Here is an 18,084-nt window from a genome sequence, read left to right as displayed (position 1 = left end):
AGCACGCAGACAGCACTGCAGGGCAGGAATGGAACCCAGAGCCCTGCAGCGCGTAGCACTGCACGAGAGTCCCGGTGATCGCTGCCACCGTTTTATTTGTAGACACGGCAATATGGCGACTCCACAGGTATCTGTGTGACCATGATGCACTTCCGAGTTAAGAAACGTCCACTACGAACCGGAACCCAGCTTCTGTGTGGGCTTCTATCTAAAACAGACACCCTTTATAACTGGTTTTCAGTCTGTCAACGTACATCTGTCGCTTGATGTAGTCCTTCAGCAGCTCCTGGTCCACAGTGTAGATCTCCGTGCTGCTGATGTTGTCGTAGTAATAGGTCACAGTGCTGTTGTACTTCGGTCCGTAGAGCCCTTCCTTCCCTTCATAGTTTTTGTAGCCATACTGGTAATCAAAATGACCTGCAAGCAGAAACATCTCATTATCGACCACTTCCCACGGATCTGAATTTTTTTTGCAAAGAACAGGAGCACAGGGGAAAAAAAGGGTGAAGGGATTCACACTAGCCAGATCTACCAGTCACCCAGAACAGAGGCTGAAGGAGAGTGCGCATCCAGAGGAATCAGGTTTTACAGTTACACGAGATCCTCCACAAGCTGCTGTCACCTACGACGATGGAGAACATTCACAAATAATCACTGCTGTGCAATTAGTGAACCACTACAGCAGGAAAGCGCTTTTGCAATGAAAAAAGAACAATGAACTGTAAAGAACGTACATGCAAAAAGGCTCAGATCCTTAGGAACTGATCCTACAAGCCTCCAAATATTGCTGCGCATTAAGAGCACAGTTTCATGATACTTAAGCTGCTCCTTAATGCTGCTGTTTCCCCTGAATGACGAGGGTGCGTTGTTGCACAAATGGATGGGCAAAAGCCACGTCAACAGCAATCAACCTCCTTCCGGGTCCTAGCTGTGACCGGACTCTCACGAGGAGGCTGGAGCGGCGGTGTCAGGAACCGAGCCGCGCACACATCCGAACGGGACAGGAGGAGCAGCCAGTGCCATAACTTTACTCCCAGGCCGAGATGACGGCATCTTTTAGGAAACTCCAGGACCGGAACAAGTACCTCGGCCGCCGCCCCGCCCACGACCCCGGCCTCTTCCTCGGCCACGGCCGCGACCTCTGAACCCTCCACGGAAGGGCGCGCCCTCGCTCTTCACGCTGGACACCTCGTCGTGGTCGTCCCGCCACTCTCGCTCGTGCTTCGTGCTGTGCCAGTCTGCCGGGAGAAGCGGGGATCTTACCAACACTCAACGTCACCCCGGGGAGCCAGCTTTTCAAGGCACCCTCAACCGCAGCGCTGCGGTTCAAGAGGACACCCACGCTGCCCTGCAGAGTAGCCACCCACCCCTTTTCGAACCCCTTCATCCAGGACAGCACCGAGGGGAGCCCAGCCCAGAAAGCACCGGGCGCAAGGCGGGGTACACCCTGGGCAGGACGCCAGTCCAACACAAACACACAGACGCGCGCGCCGTGAAAAATAATTTCCATCTGTTGAACCATTACCAAGGAGAAGACCGCGCTGTCAAACCTGCAGCTTTTCCTGGCGAGAAAGGCTGGAGAGCAGTACCACACAAAGCTCTCAGACTCTCCACCCTTTATGAACGTGCACGACCCTGTGCCTTGAAGGTCTCCTCGAGGTTTGAACTCAGAACAGCCCCCACAGCCAGTGCAGCTCACCTCTGAGGTCACTCCGGCTGGACGGGAGGCGGCTGGGCTCGTTCTGCCGGCTGTTGTTCCTCGAAGCAGAACGCTCCCTGGGCCCCTCGGACTTCACTTCTATCTGAAGAGGAACCCACCGCTGCTTGGTTCCTGCAGAGACAACACAACATGGGGCCTCGGAGCACGATTTGGACCCCCCACCTTCCCGTAATGAAGTTTGAGATGACCCAGGGACACATAGGACCGGATCATCTGGACTGTAGCTGCTTTCATCTTAAAATTATAGCGAGACAAAAAAAAGGAATCTAACGCCTTTTATCTTGCTTACAGGCAACAGTTACTTTCACTGTATATCTCCCCAACAGCACTACTGCGGCATGCAAATTTCTGAGAGCACCTAAGTACTATTTTTTTTGCTACAGAGGTACTTGAGACACTCGGATTTCAAGCAAGCAAATTTCAAAGGACAAGGCCAGAGTAACTGCTACTTAGTCTCTACATCACCTCTCAATTAACCCTCAACATGATTTACAAAAAAGTTCCTTCAAAATACTTGATAGAAAGGCACCACTTAAAAAAAAAGTGCCGGCTACCAAACTTTCAGAAGACTCAATTTTCATAAATCAGAGCAGAAGCAGCCCAGTGGACAGCAGCAGGAAATAGGTCTACTGAGCACAGCAGATGACGCCAGTTACGAACGCTTTCTTAACCACCTGTCCAAACTCAAAGGCAGATTTGTCACAGCACAGGACTCTCCAGCCAGTTCAAAAAGCTGTTATGAGATTCGACTGTGACTTGATAAAGTGACTCTCCACCGATACGCATGAATTCACACGAAGCAAGGCTGGGCTGGGCTGGTTCACGTGAGGTAAATGTGTACTTTCATCCAGCTCAGCGGCGGAGTAGCTCACTCACCTTTTTTCTTCTGACCGTTTTTCTGCAGATCCTCATCTCCGTTCTTCTCTTCTCCCGAGTCGTCGGATTTCGCCTTCTGGTTTTCCTTGCTCTCCTCGTTGTCCCGTTTCTCCTTTGATTCCTTCTTGGTCATGGCTTTCTTCGGCACCTGGGAATTTCCAGAGGAAGAGAGTTAAGGCGAACCGGCAACCGGGCCGCACCCTCACCAACACGAGAGAGTGGGACAGGCCCCTGCCTCCGAGCCCAGAAACCCCGAAACGGGAGCTGTGCGGACAAAGGTGAGCGGTCCAAGCTCTGCAACTTGCATGAGGGACTTCAAAACCTAATCAGACCTCTGAAGGTCAGTGGAACTTTCCTGCTCTGGTCTACTGAACAGCTTCAACATGTTAAATACAATACAAACAGAAAAAGACTGAACACGTACTGCTTTCATGGAAGGGTAGCCAGGAGAAAGCCCCTTCTCTCCAAAAAGAACATGGCAGCATGGCATAGGTTTGCAAAATGGCATCTGAACAAACCACAAGATTTCTGGAACACACTGTCCTTTGGACAGACGAGACCAAAGTGGAGATGTTTGGTCATTATGCACAACGTCATCTTTGGCAAAAACCAAACAGTGTATCACCACAAACCCCCAAGCACGGTGGTGGAGGGGTGATGATTTGGGTTGTTTTGCAGCCACCGAGTCGACCATGAACTTCTCTTTATACCGAAGTATTCTAGACACAAACATGAGGCAATCTGTCCGACAGCTCGGCCAAAATTGGGTCATGCAACAGGACAATAATCCCAAGCACACCAGCAAATCTACAACTGAAAAGCTGAAAAGAAAAGAATCAAGGTGTAGGAATGGCCAAGTCAAAGACCAGACCTGAACCCCATTGAGATGCTGTGGCGAGACCTTAAGAGAGCTGTGCATAAATGAATGTCCTCAGACATCAATGAACTGAAGCAATGTCGTAAAGACGAGTGGGCCAAAACTCCTCCAAAACTATGTGGGAGGCCGATAAACTCATACAGAAAATGATAACTTCAAGTTATTGCTGCTAAAGGTGGTTCTACAAGCTACTGAATCATGGGGTGAACTTCGTTTTTCACACATGCATGTTCTGCATGTTGGCTTATTTTGTTAAATAATGACATAGTGGGACCTGTTATGTGTTGTTTGTCACCTGAGGTTAGACTTACCCAATTTTAGGGCCTGGTCAGGACCAGATGATTTTTTATGTCCTGATATATAAAACCATAGAATTGAAAGAGGGTGTACTTTCTTTTTCACATGACTGTATATGATGAAGCCTCATGCCACATATTGAAAGGGAGGCCAACAAGATGATCACTTGCTCCCGTTAGGATTTCCAAGTGTACAACGATTTTATGTGGAGCCGATGTTTACCGAGTGTGTACTTTATGTTTTGAAACTGAAATTCCAATCTTGTAAGCTTTAGAAAGTAACTACTGGCTCGGTAGTAAGAAGCAGTACCTGCTTTCTGTACATAAATCTCCAGGGATTAGGTCAAACTGAGTGGAAAGTGTTGTAGCAGATACTCTTGGCGGTTAACCAATGAAGTCTTAGGGATAAACAACACGTTCTTTAGTTCATAAAAATAGCAATTAAAGATCCAATGAGAAGATAAATTAAAATGTTTAATGTCCTCTATTCGGGATGAAACGCCTGCTTTAAAATGATTCTATTCCCATGCTGGCTCTTGGTGTCACCACTGCACATGCGAGACAAGGTGGAGGAAAAAAACTGGAGAGACTCCATCAGCCACAATATGCGGCTCTGACCTAAAATAGCAGCAGAGCCGCAGCCTGCAGTGTTGTGGGAATCCCTAAAAGGACATCCCTCCTATAGAGACGCAGACCTGGTTATTCCTGGCCCTGACGTGACCTAATTCACACTCCAGAACCTTGCAAAAGAAACGGAAGGGCTCCTAAAAAAGGACAGCCCAGGTACTCTCAATCCATCCTCACATCTTAAATCTTGTGTTTGAGAGTGCCATGCTGCGATACGACTAGTAATGGCTTTTACCGGTTCTTTCGCACTGTGCTGTGCCCCACTCTCTCGCTTGAGACACCCTGGGCAGCTCTCATCTCCACTCACAATAACAGCAGGTACGTCACTTTGGGGTGTTTGCAAAGGCCTGCGTGTTGGAACAGAGAGACACCACGAACTCCTCTCTGCGCCTCTTCTGTACTTTACTCACCACACAGTTTCCATTTCCTGCAATATACAGGCCTAATACTGTACGTTATAACGATCGTTACTGCTGTGCTCTACCTATTATCCTCAAATACTTCATGCAAGCAGATGTTCCAACCAGGACAATGTTTTTCCCACCACTAATGCTTTTAGAGACCGAATAACACCAAATAAGAGAGCAGCTGGCTTCCTAACAAGGAGGTTTTGCCATTTTTTTTTTAATGTCTTCCACACCAGCACTATTCACCTCAGAGCAGCCTGTCTCCAACCCGTAACTCCGGTGTGTAAACTGATAGGAGAAATGGAGTAAAAAATGACACACCCAGGCAAGAGGACACCGGGAGTGTGGGTCTGCGCTCCTGCCGCTGTCAGGCAACGTTACCTGCACTTCCTTGTTGGCGATCTCCCCCGGGGTGGGCCAGTTGTTCGCGTCGCCGAAGTCTCCGACCTGCGCACAAACCGTCGGCTGTTAATCGCCAGCGCACAAGGCATTGTGGGAGCTCCTCCTGTTTGTCCAGGCACTGCCGTGACCCCAGCCCTGGCCCTGCCGGACCACAGTCTCTCTCTCCAGCTGAGTTCGCAATCACAGGCTCGCCGAGCTCAGTTTTCTAGGCTGCGGAGCCCAAATTTTAAATCGTTTTTTTTTCCCCTTAAAAAAATCAAATGGGATTTGAAACTGGGATGGCCCCTGTACCAGCAACACTCAGTGGGGAGTATCATAAGAGTGTCATTCCCACCTGTGTCTGTTCATCCTTCATTTATACCCGTTTAACCAGAAATAAGGGTCAGCAAACTCAGGAGAGGCTGCTTAAGGTTCTCTATGCTGAAGCAGCTGGAAAAAGCACCAAGTTAACCACACGCCTGCACACTCAAGCAGCAAAGTTAAGGGCATCAATTAAGACTGGAGACAGAGCTCAGCTGGAATGGAACCCAGCAGACTCTGGGGTCCCCCAGGACTGGGACTGGGAACCCCAGGTGTCATGGCTTGAGCTACATCACCCTGCCCCTTGAACTGAAGCAGGTAATGCTACAATAGTGAGGTCAAATCGAAACCTTTATCAACCTGGTGTATTAATGGAATATTTGCATTCCAGGAGGAAAATGCAAAATGTGGCGATTTTACTACTCTTTATTCAAGTCTACATTTAGGACTCTTAGTTTCATAAACTGCAAGGGAAACTTTTACTGTGGCACTAATCTGCACTGCGCACTAATCTGTTACGCTGTCCCGTGGTTTTACAGTGCAGCCAGTGGGGTTTTCTACTCCTGGGTTCAAGAACACCACCATTTACAGAAGGCGACACTCATAAAGGTTACAGAGCAAGTATGTATTGACAGGCAATGCTATAATTAGTCTACTACTATAACACTGTGTGAGCTTAGCAACACCACAATAAAAGCACCAATTCTGTGAAAACGTGCACACTTAATGGGGCAAACACCAGTAAGTGTGGCGTCTGTCCCAGAGGCGGTGAAACGGGGCTGTACCTTTCCCCCCCTTCTGGGCTTCGGGTTCCCAGCTCTCACCACCTTGGCTGGAAGAGACTGATCTGCGGACACCAGAGAGAAAAGGACAGTCCGTTAGTTGTACAGCATCACACGCGTGAGAGGCAGGTTCCAGGCAGTGCACTACATTCTGACACTGAAAGAAGCATCCTTTCAAGAGGGACATTCAAGTACTCCTGTCTCTCCCTCTCTCAAGAGAAAGATATAGGGCTGGACCTGTTACTGTCAGCATCATGACATACCTTTGAGCACATTTAATTATCACAATGATAAATATAAAGGAAATCTCAGCGATACCTCGAAACTAAAACATATGGTTATCGCTTAATAAAAAAGTAGACGAAGGCAATCCTGGGTATTTTATCCTGGAAATTCTTTCAAAAATAAGGCCACCATAAGGCAATCAAGTCAAAATCTCTACTGTTCTGCACAGCATAGAAGTGAAGCCTCGTTTATTCTCTCAAGAAATATTATGCAAAGTTCAGCAAAGCACTGCACAAGGTCAGACAGAGCTACCGCTATGAAATTTCACCATCACTCAGCAACTTTTACTACATTTTCTGTGAGGTTACAAAACTGACACAGCATAAATCTTCCAGAGCCTGTAACAAACATCATGCCCTTTTGTATTCCTGACATCACAGAAGCTACCACTCAAACAGCCTGTATGCCCATGTAGGTTTTATTTCATGTGCAATGGGGATGCAAGCCTGGACTCCTCTCAGTCAAACCCCCCTGCCCTGGTGAAAACACCTTTCCAACAATGAAAGGTCACAAACATGTGACTGGCATGCTGCCCCAAGACCATTTCCAGAACAAGGTTTTTTTTTACCACCATCTACACCTTTGTTCAATAATGCAATATAAAAATAGCCAAAACACTATAAATTAAAGTCTCAACATGCTAATCCTCCATTCTTAATCTTTTTATTTGTGGGAAAAACATCCTATATAACCTTTCTCCATCTAGTTAAGCTCAAAGCAATCACCGCCTTTAACTGTACCCTAAATAGAGGCTTCGTGTTACGCTTAATGCAAGGCTTTCATTAAGTCATATACAAAGCTTAAAGAAGGTCATTACAACTTCTTAATATTCATTAAAATTTCAGACAGCTGCTTAAGAACAAAGTTGTAAGCAAATTACCCCTTTAAAAAAAAGTCCCTTTGATATTCTTGCAGTACTTAGTACATTTCCTGCACTGTAATATTCTTTAATTTGGAAACAATCTGCTTACAACAGGTTTACCTAAGCATACTGGAAAATAAGCAGATTCTGTCTGAAGTATTACAAAAATATTCCTAACTTTATTAGAACCCTTCTGTTGCACTCTTCCTGGTACATCATTAACCCATTCACTTTGTCCGCATTTTAAAATAATATAACATTCATTTTTGCACAGTAATCCAAGTATGTAATTTTAAAAAACAGGACCTAAACCAAGAGAGAGTCCAATTATTAGTCTGCAATTCCTAATCCTTAGCCTAGTTACAAAAACCCAGCAAGGTTTATTGTACGAAAGGTCATGTCAGCCCTAAAAGCCTAAAAATAATTTGAGAGCTCAGCTCAAGGCACCACATTTTCCAGAAGCACTGAAACATGTTATCATATTACAAGAGCGCAATAAGAAATGATAATTACTTCTGACAGAGGTCTTCAGTGCTTCTGAAGTGATTCTTTTTGAGATGAGAAATCTATAACGAAAACAAGCCTTTCACCTCATCGGCACAAGATACTGTACAATAACATTAAGACAGAAGGCCCTGAATGTGCTGAATGTGTTTTGACAATTCCAGACTTTCACTGGGCTCATTCTGAATCTACATCATTAGTGGTTACTCCACATATTTCATATACTGGAAATAAGGTGAACACAACATTTATACAGGGAAGGTGGGCACGGTGAGTTTTCACTGCATGTAGGATGGCTTCAGTTTCTGAGATACAAACACTGCACAGCTCCTTAGTAACTGGAAGTCCACTCTTTCATCTAGTTGCAAACATTCTGCACTATAAACTAGCTAAAAACATTTACTTGAAAACTAAAAATACATTTCTGTTGTCTGATGAATGACTGAATTTAAAACTTTCCTTCTAATCCCTGTTCATCAAGTCATCTGAGAAACATCAATAAGCTCTAGATTTAACAAAACAAGTCTACTGGGTATCACAGTTAAGGCAAAGAATTAATGCACTCCAGTCTGATAAGGAAGTGTTATATAAGTTTAGAAAACAGATGATAAATTAACCACACAGGTAAAATCTCCTCTAATTGCTATGTACACACCGCTTAAGTCTGGAATAATTTTATCAACAAAGACCATATCTGTTCTTCAGGAATGTTCTCAAGGTATAAACAAAATGACCTACAATTTGAGGAATATAACTTTAATGACAAATATATATACTGCAGTCCAGAAAAGCCTGTGAGATTTTAGAGCTGTGCCAGGTCACGTGCCCACCTGTGCCAGCCCATCAGCACACGGGCCCTGCGACCACTGACAGCTCGTGGGAACCACATCACTCGGCCCCAGCGCGTGGGCGTGAGACAAACACGGGCCGCAACCTGCGGAACACAACCTGGCCAGCAAAGACGATCACAGCTTCCTACGGATCAGGTGAGCAACGCGGGGAAATTCTCAAGCACATATGCTATTTTGTTTTTTTGACAGTAGAGAAGTGCCTGCGGACTACCAGGCTATAAATAGCACTTCTGCGTCTGCACAGCAGCCTAAAACAGATACCACTACACGCCATATTCAAACGACTTCCCTGTGACAGATCAACGCCGACGTGCAACTCAATCTAAGACTGAAGAAAAGGCATCTACAAGCTCCATGTAAACGCATGCCACCTGCCAAGTGGTGCACTCACAGTCAAGGACGGGCCCCGATCTTGAAGACAAGAAGTCACGAGTCCGCACCACGACTGACATCGGAGCAGCTCACCTGCGATCCCTCACTGCCAGCGCATTTCCAGCTCCCCCGCGTCAGAAACGCCAGGCGGCCTCAGCCAGCACATCAGCAGCCCAGCCTGGGGACGGCCACATGCCATCGCAGGGGCCGAATGACCACACGGGCCCCAGCTTCTCGCCTGCAAGAGTGCGCCTGAGGTAGAGCCTGATCCTCTCTAGCAATGTGAAGAATCACACCTCCACCTGTAACTGATCACTGGCAGCACTGCAGAGCATCACTGAGTGGAGCCGAGCTGACACGAGGCGTCTGGGGCTCAGACCAGCAAACAGGCACACCCCTTCCGGGGATCTATGAGAAGAACGGGACAGCACATCAGCAACCTCGTGCACCACAGCTGTGCTGCTTCCAGCAGTGCCCACACATACTCCTACCCCATGGCTTTCACAGTACACCTGCTGCTGATGGCAAACTAACAACAAATTTACCAACCACACCTGTTAGTTAAAATGTCAGCACACCCGCTACAAAAACACTCGTTTTCTCAATACTGACCAGCTCCTCTTGACATTCTGCATATCGGCTTACGTCACCGGCAATTTTCAATGCCACACACAGGCTAATCCGTAAAATCTGGAAATCCTTATTGTCACAAAGAAAATCCTTAGTAAAATGCTTTAATACTTTAACCCCTGCTTAAAACAGAGTCCTTAAAAAATTTCCAGATGACGGCAGCTGGATCTTCCCGGTCAAAATGTCTCGGTTTGGCGATGCTGGCTGTTAACATTCACCACTAGTTGCTTGAAACTGAACAGGACAAGCACAGGAGAAACCTGCAACAAACCACAAGGACTACATGCAGGCTCATGTGCTGTACACTGCTGCATATTACACAGTAAATACAGTTTCCCAAAACACTGTTTGATAAAACTACAAACTGACACCTGCTGTCAATGCAGCCCAGGCACTGCCACTGCTGCACAAAGGCATTATCTGACTTTCAGACTGGACCTGCCTCGGAGGACCGAGATCACGTCGAGCTGATTTTAATAATTATACTGAAGACCTGTGGCTTGAATCTGCATTGGTCCCTAAGGTCTGCAGATATTTCCACACTGTGAAATTAAAGTGACAGTGAAGAAGATTCCAGGGATGACATGCGCAGACATTCAACAGCTGAAAAAGTACTGAGATCTGTAAGGGCATTGAGCTGTATTTTTCCCCTCCGCGTGTATTTTCTTCAAACTCCGTTATAATCTAGTCACATCAGTCGGCATTACCCCACAGCTCCCACCCCAGTCTTGACGACGTCACTGCTCCGGTTTCGGCGAGGGTAAAGACGAGCTACACTCTCCCGCTCCAGCCTACCAGCTGTCTTTCACGGAGCGACACGAGGCGAAAGAGACGCAAGCCAGTGGCGCGCAGGTCTAGACGTGCAGCGAGAAGGATGATGTGCTTCGCTTTGCAGGAGCTGCTCGCCCAAGAGCACGTGGGGCTCCGCTCCTCAGAAAGACTGCAGGCTCGGACCACCATCGCAAACAAGTCACACGGTCCGCCGACGACATCACCACACGGCCAGCCAAGCCTCTCGGGCACAGCACAGGAGAGGCACGCTAGTCATCCTGTCACCCAGAGGCCTCCGGATGGACAGCGCACACCTCAGCCCCTGGAGTCCTGCGCTCGGATCACGCCCCACCAGCGGGGCAGCTTACTCGGGCTGCAGCACCGCCACAACGTCTCAGGCACACAAGGAGCAGAGCAGCACCGGCTGTGCCGACCCACAGCGGAGAGGGGAAGGCCTGTGAACGACTGGATCTCTGTCCTCTTGGAACAAAGGCACCTTTCTTATTTTCTACTCCACAGCGCGATAAATCTTTACAGCAGGGATTCATCTGCAAGGGACAGAACCCAGTTCTCAATTAAATCTGGAACTGGAGCTCCAACACCAGTACACATGCTATCCACTTATGGGAACATACAGTAGCTCATTCAATTTCAAATGGGATCACACCAACAGAAATTTTTAATCCCAAAACCATATCAGACAGACTATTTTCCTATTTTTGGTAGGAGTTTTATTTTAGGCATCTGTGCCGAGGCTGGAACTGTCATTAAGTGTCATTAAGTATGTCAGGAATAGGAAACATGAAAAAATGTTTGCAATACAATCAATCTCCCATTGTTGATCAAGGTTGGGGAACTACATTGTAACAGGTGATGTTACTAGCTGAATAAATAACAGAAATGTTAATTTCTTTACCCTAATTACCACTCCATGAAAAGGTCTGACATGTTCAAGGTTGCTTTTCAGGTTTACCAGTACATCTTTGATAGTACCTGAAATACCTGAAAATCATCAGTTAAGAAACAGAAAATTTGAAAGTAAAAAGCTATTCGGGTACAACGAGCTCGATCTCATCCAGCTATTACTTAAAGGAAGCCAAGGTACATGCCTCAACAACATGGCTGAGAGACCTGTTCCATACTCCCACTACCCTTTGTGCAAACACAAGGCACAAATGCTATACTAAAGAATACATAACTACATGCATTTATTCCAATAACAAAGACCTTACTGAAATACAGGCTGGTAATGCAGTGTTCTAGGACAGTTTGGCATAAACTTTAACCCACTACTGTTTTGAAACCAAGTTAACATGTCACAACTATAAATAGCTTCTCCATTGAGGGTGGACATGCTCAGAGGAGAGATTATACCGAGAAGAAATGCTTTAGACAGCTGTCTTCGATAACAGGAGTCTCCTGTCCATGTTTATTTGTTCTGGAGTTTGGGATTTGTTTTATTCTTGAGCCTGTGCATCACTTGCAGTTCTCTGCTAGCAGTTCCTCCTTCTGGGAAGCAGTGCCTTGGAGATTTTAGAGCAACGCTGTGCAGAAGACATTTAGAACTTCACTTCATTAAATCTCCATAATGCAAAACAAGAAGCATGATTTTTCTATTCTGCCCAGGAATTTGATTACATTTTACCTTTTATGACATAGGCCATTTTGCTTTGTAAAAAATGTTTTGTAATACTGATGATCAATATCAATTCTTTCCTCACAGCCCTGTTATCTTGCTTCTAACTCCCTCTTTTGTATTCGAATGAACAGAAGTTAATCGTATACTACAAACAAAACAAGATCTGCACTTGCCTGCTTTGTGTACATTAATTTTTAACGGGCTCATCAAACCCAAAGTGTTCTCCCGGAACACCCCATCAATGAGCAGAGAGAAGGCGAGATGATATTGAGATACGAAACTGTGAAAGAGAACTTGCACAACGTCAGTGTACTCAATAAACCTTGAAACATTAACAGTTATTCTTTAAAGACACCAAACAACCAAAACAGGCTTACATGTATTTCTCTGGCTGAAGCTTTTTATTTGAAGCAACTTAGTTTTGCACTCATTTACGCAGCTGGGTGTTTTCCTGGAACAGTGTGGGTGAGGTACTGTACCCCAGTCAAGGGTACAACAGCGGTGTCTCACCTGGGTCTTGAACCCACAACCTTCCAGTTACAGTCCAGAACCCTGCCCACTGCTCCACACATCTGCCCCATTCCTACTGCAGCACACAACCACGCTGACGCTGGTACGTCTAAACAGGACACTGCATCTGACACTACACACGCCACTACGTTCAGCTTCAAGGACTAAGGAATCATACACTGCAGGGTTTTAAAAGTACATTAAATAACACTTATCTGTCAATATACTTTCAGCATAGTCTTTCAAACTTTCTTACAATAAAACTAGACCAGGCCCATGCTTCTCTACTGTCTGCAAACTGGGTAAACCTGGATTCAGGGGCTAACGAGCGCTGCTCCAGCATCCAGGAAAGCGTGGCAGCGTGTTGCCTGCTGTTGTCACCCAGCATTGCTGCACTGCAGACGAGCCTCTTACTGTCAGCGCACAGGCTGTGCGAGGACTCGGCTTCGGGTTCTTTAAAACTAAGAACAGTCATCACAGGCTTCCACCATCAACAGGCCACGTGCCCTCTACCCCAGCCTTTAGGAACTGGGCATCCCTCCAGTTTCAAGGAGTACCTATGGTGCATCATAAAGGCAAATCTCACCACTTATAGCAACTATTCAGAAACACTCGTCCACTACACACATACAAGGCTCTGTCGAACTCAAAGCAGATGTATGACCTGCCACTGACACAAAAACACCCCCTACACGCATCGAGCAGATCAAATATTACACTTTCAAAGAAATTCTGAAAAATCAAGCTCTCGGTTCTCTTCCAGTCTCTACTTACAAAAGCCAAGGAGAGCCCCCGCACAGCAGTCAGTGAGCAAAAGTCACAAAGCACTGTTTATTGCTCTTGTGTCCATACAGCCTTTTGCTTGGCACACAACACCTGACATTCTCACACGTGTCTCACCTTTCACACAACAGAGGACCGTGACCTTGGATAACACGTTTTAAGATATTAGCCTTAATATTAACCAGGGAGGCAAATGTACTAAAAGTCGGTTTTCATTTCCTTTTTCATTCCCAGGCCTTTGAAAAACCATAGATGTTGTAACCCTGTTACTTTAACCTTTTAAAAGAGAAACAAAAACAATACTGATCCCCAAACCAGCTCTCTCAAATAAGAGGTGTTGTTCACCTGTGGACTTCCCGGTCAAAGTTCACTCAAATTACAGAGTGACTGGATGTTACAGGTCTTAAACTGGGGGAAGAAACTCGTCCCTTTATTTTCGCAAAGAACGAAAAACACTGGAGTTTTCTCCTCTACCTCTACAGTGCAAACAGCTTTATCTCCCTGAGCAAACACGCGTTATTTACTCTACCTCAATGAACTTATTTTTATTTAAAAAAAAACAACTTTTATAACAGACTTGTTGGTGGTGGGGGGGGGACCGAGACACGAAAGCAGCCAGCACGGGCTGTGTGCCTTCCACGGCTAATGACCACGACCCCGGGAGTGAAGTGAAGTGAAGAGCACGGTTCAAAGGAAGCTGCTCTGAAGGCAGTCCGGAACAAACCCGTCCGCCTAACCTGCAGCAGCTGCGCAAGAAGCCACGCTTCCCCTCGCCTCACCACGGCCGGCGGGGGGGGGAGGGGATAACGGCGCTGCTCTCCGTTCAGACAGCTGCTTCGCCGGCCCGTCCCCGCCCCGCCCTGTCAAACTCAAGCGACCCCGGGCCCCACGGAGCCCGAACCGAGCCCCCCCAGGAGACGAGCCCGGCCGCGGCGCAGCGCCCATGAGATCACGTGTTTCCAGAGGAAGACACCACGTTGCCGACGGGCGGGGGGAATTCTGGGTAACGCGGACGAGCCTAGCAACGCTCTGCCTTAGTTTCCAGAGCACCCCGACCCCCACAGCCCCCGGAGAGGGGCACCCCTGCCGCAACACGGCTGGAAACTATCGGGGGATAAAATACAAGTCACCTTTTCCTAGATCTGAGCCTCGAAACACGCTGGTTCCTTCGGGTTTTTTTTTTGCAGGAGGGTTTGGGGAAGGGGGGGTGGGCGAGACTCGTCCCTGTTACAATCACCGCCTTAACTGCGTGGCCAGTGGGGTTGCTCTAAAGTTAAAACAATCGCTTTACCTCCCTGAAATAAAAAAAAATAAAAGACTTTGAAAACAAAACGGTTTTCCTTTCAATTTCGTGCCACCCTCACGTTCTCACACGGGTAAAAACGAACAAAAACCAAAGGAAATGCTACCGCCCAAGCTCTGGGCCATCTGTCTGAAATAGGTATAACAATTAAAAAAAGAGACACGGGGGGACAGCAGCGCCGACTGAGCGATGCCCCCCCATTCCGCTCGTGTACTCGGGGAACCAGGAAAAGCCACGAGTGACTAAAACGTGAACCACATGTAAATCACATGGATTTCCAGCTTTTTTGCCAATAACCCCGCATGTTTCGGATGCTTCAAGAGCCGAGGCAGGGCTATATATATATATAAAGCCAAGCCCGACGCAAAAACCAGCCCTCCCCACAACATATGCTAATCATAGGCGTTGGTGCGGCGCACGGTGTGCCCTCGGTGCGACCAGCCCACTCCCTGGCACACAGCGGAGAGCCGGCCGCCGGCGTGCAAACCCCCCCCAAAACGCATCGCCGCACCGCTGCCAGTCCGCAGGCCCTCGCCGGGGCTCCCTTTGCACGAAATGCGCCCTCCCGGCCGCACGCAGCCCCGAAACACGATCCCGGCCGCCGCAGACGCGACCTCTGCTGCGCCCCGCACCGTCTGCTGGGGCAGGCCAGACCGCACACCCCCCTCTCTCCCCCACAGCGGCTCCGGGGCCTGCACCCAGGGCTGCCCGGGGGGACCTGCGCCCCCTGCGGGCTGGCCTTCGGGGGGAGGGCCCCCGCTGCCATCCGTCCGGGCCAGCTGCACCCCGCCACGGCACTCGAAAGCAACAAGCGAAGCGTTGGAAAAGATGTTAGGAGGTACACACCATGATGTGCTTGTCCATTCACACTGACCACGGTCACCGTGTTCATTTTCTTAGTCCATGGGTTCACCTTGGGAGGGGGCGCCTCAGTGAACTCCTTTTTGGTGCATTTCGGGCCTTCCTCCTCCGGGGTGACCCCGTCTTTCGGGGCAGCCCCGGCTTCCCTGCGCAGGCTCTCCTGCTCCTGCGCGTTGCTCTCGTCCTTCGCCTGCTTCGGGCTCGGCTCCTGAGCGGCCATGCCTGCCGGACCCGGCTCGCCTCGCCTCACGCCGCCGTCCGCCCCGGGCTCCGGGCACTCGCCGCCGTGCCCGTGCTCCTCCGGCTTCAGCAGGGGGTTGCCGGGCAGGAGGGTCTCCACCTGAGTGGCCATTTCCCCCTTCTTCTCGCTACCCCGCAAGCCCTTCTACAACTGGCGAGAGAAAACGCGAACTGTGCGCCCCCGATCCGGCTCGTCTCACTCTTCTCTCCACTCCACCCCTAGACCAAATATCCTTCAGTCTAAGACGCAGAGTGGCCACTTGCGGATTAAAACACAAAATCCCTCCGAGCGCCTGTTTAAAACCCCCGATGTCGCTGGTCTCCCTTACTAGCAGCAATATGGAAGCACACCACGCGATCGACGGCGGCGCGCACGCACGCCAGGGGGAGTGACGACGCAGCCAGGCGCGCGACCCGGAGCCGGGTCGATGACGTCAGCCTCTTAAAGAGGCAGCCCGTTATGAACTGGCTGCCAATCAGTCCTAGTTCGATAAGTCGAAAGCCCACTGTTTCTAAAGCAGTTTGTTTTGTTTTTTCCTTTGCGGTGTGAAACACGCTTGGTGTTCTCGGGCTGTTCAAAACAAAAAAGTCATAGGAACTCTGAAAATGTGCTTTCATACGGTTCCAGATGCAATTGTATTCCTAATGAGTTTAAACACATTTCACATTTTTTTAAATGTCCATTTAAGGGAATGTCCTCCACTAACGGGCTGGAAGAACTCCACCTTGTTAGTTTTGACGCTGCACAGAGGATCAGGTGGAAAAGTGAGAATCTGCCTCTGGATCTGTACTCAGTTTCGCATCTCATCCCCGGGACAGCACCCCAACAGCACAGGGTCCCTGGCCACGATATGGGGGCAGAGCACCTCCTACTGGTCCACCAGCACACCCACCCCGCCAGGACAGATGCAAGCTGGTTTTCCTCACGGGTCTCCGGTCCCTGTGCTGGCCAGGCCCTGACGAGAGCAAAGCAGCGCCTGTCCATCTGCCAGTTTGATCAAATGCGGTGACGCGTGGGACTGGATTTAACCACAGCGTTTTGGTCTAAAACACACATTGCAGCGGCCACAGGATGGGGAGACAGGAGAGGGGGCTGCTGCCAGGGTCCGGTGGGTGTCCAGACATGTTCCATGGGGCCATTATTAATTCTTGCCCTAGCTGCTGTACTGCAGCGTTGATAGTCTGCATGTCAGAAAACCTGCTTAAGACTCCGAGTGCACCGTGCGGTATTTGCAGATGGTCCCTAAGCTGCCCCCGGCCATGCTTGAGGGACACGGGCAGCAGCCTGTGCGGAGTCCAGGAAGCAAGGCTGTCTCCTCTTCCTGCACGCTGCGCACCGCCGCGAGGCGGAGCAGGGAACTGCAGGCGAAGAGGAACTTCCGCTTCCGGTTCCGGGCGACGTCTCCGCCCTCCGGTTCATGTGAGCCAACCACCGCTGTCATTGCACAATGTAAACCCAGTAAATTAATAAGATTCATTTAAAAAGTTTTTAGATTAAATTAGCGCTCTGGTCATCTGCAGGAATGATAATGAATTAGCCGGATTCACAGCAAGCTAAAGGAAACCCCACCGAATTACAGAGGCACAACTACTTAATTTGTTATTTATAATGTTTAATATTAGCTTAAACCACAAATATTAATATGCACCAAGAAAAAAACCCCTCCGGAGTGGAGTGCACGGTAACCTCATCTCATCAGATCCGCGAAAAGCAAAGTTACAGCGGTTCTTCCGTCTCTTTGAATGATACGCCTCCCTGATACCAGAACACATATCTGACCATAAATACCATAAAAAAACATTTCCCCAAGGCACATTCCTGGGGCTCCCGGCATGACAGCGGGAGAAGGGTTTGGAGTCGTGTGTGCAGAGAAGCGGCGGGTCCTCGGCTCGGACATGCCTGTCGGACTCCGTGTTTGTGTCCCGACAGAGAAACGTGCTGAGTCAGCTGCCACTCGCCTGCTGTTTTCATAACGGCTCCGTTATTTATCCTTTTCGGGGCTGTAAACAGTTTTTTTTTTGCAGTGAATAAAGAAAGAGATGTAGGAATACGATGGGCATCGAGTTCTTATATACTTACGGCCGAATTCTCCCATCTGTTTTCCGCTGAGAGGTAAATACATTGGACAGTTGAGCTCATTGAACTGGGAGGGTCTCCCTGTGTCCCAGTGCTGCGACCCTGCAGA

The 18,084-nt window shown here is 48.4% G+C and overlaps 1 protein-coding gene across 2 annotated transcripts in view; it reads right to left on the bottom strand.

The window, feature by feature from the left end:
* The window catches only part of larp1 (La ribonucleoprotein 1, translational regulator), a 28,123-nt gene extending 11,853 nt beyond the window's left edge, over window positions 1–16,270 (bottom strand). Inside the window, exons 1-7 of one of the 2 annotated variants that reach the window (XM_069195341.1) lie at window positions 15,644–16,270; window positions 6,291–6,352; window positions 5,185–5,250; window positions 2,597–2,744; window positions 1,700–1,831; window positions 1,086–1,238; window positions 255–417 (exon numbers count right to left, since the gene is read on the bottom strand). In XM_069195341.1, coding sequence (XP_069051442.1) covers window positions 255–417; window positions 1,086–1,238; window positions 1,700–1,831; window positions 2,597–2,744; window positions 5,185–5,250; window positions 6,291–6,352; window positions 15,644–16,010 — 1,091 coding nt within the window. In that variant the 5' untranslated portion in view covers window positions 16,011–16,270. Of the gene's footprint in view, window positions 1–254; window positions 418–1,085; window positions 1,239–1,699; window positions 1,832–2,596; window positions 2,745–5,184; window positions 5,251–6,290; window positions 6,353–14,231; window positions 14,455–15,643 lie in introns of those variants that run through there. The other variant, XM_069195342.1, reaches the window with a different exon arrangement.
* Between the last annotated feature and the right edge of the window lie 1,814 nt (window positions 16,271–18,084).

The sequence above is a fragment of the Lepisosteus oculatus genome, chromosome 11 (genome assembly GCF_040954835.1).
Source record: "Lepisosteus oculatus isolate fLepOcu1 chromosome 11, fLepOcu1.hap2, whole genome shotgun sequence".
In the NCBI taxonomy this organism is placed as follows: domain Eukaryota; kingdom Metazoa; phylum Chordata; class Actinopteri; order Semionotiformes; family Lepisosteidae; genus Lepisosteus; species Lepisosteus oculatus.
Note: the sequence above shows the minus strand (reverse complement) of the source record. Positions and strands in the feature narration are given on the sequence as shown.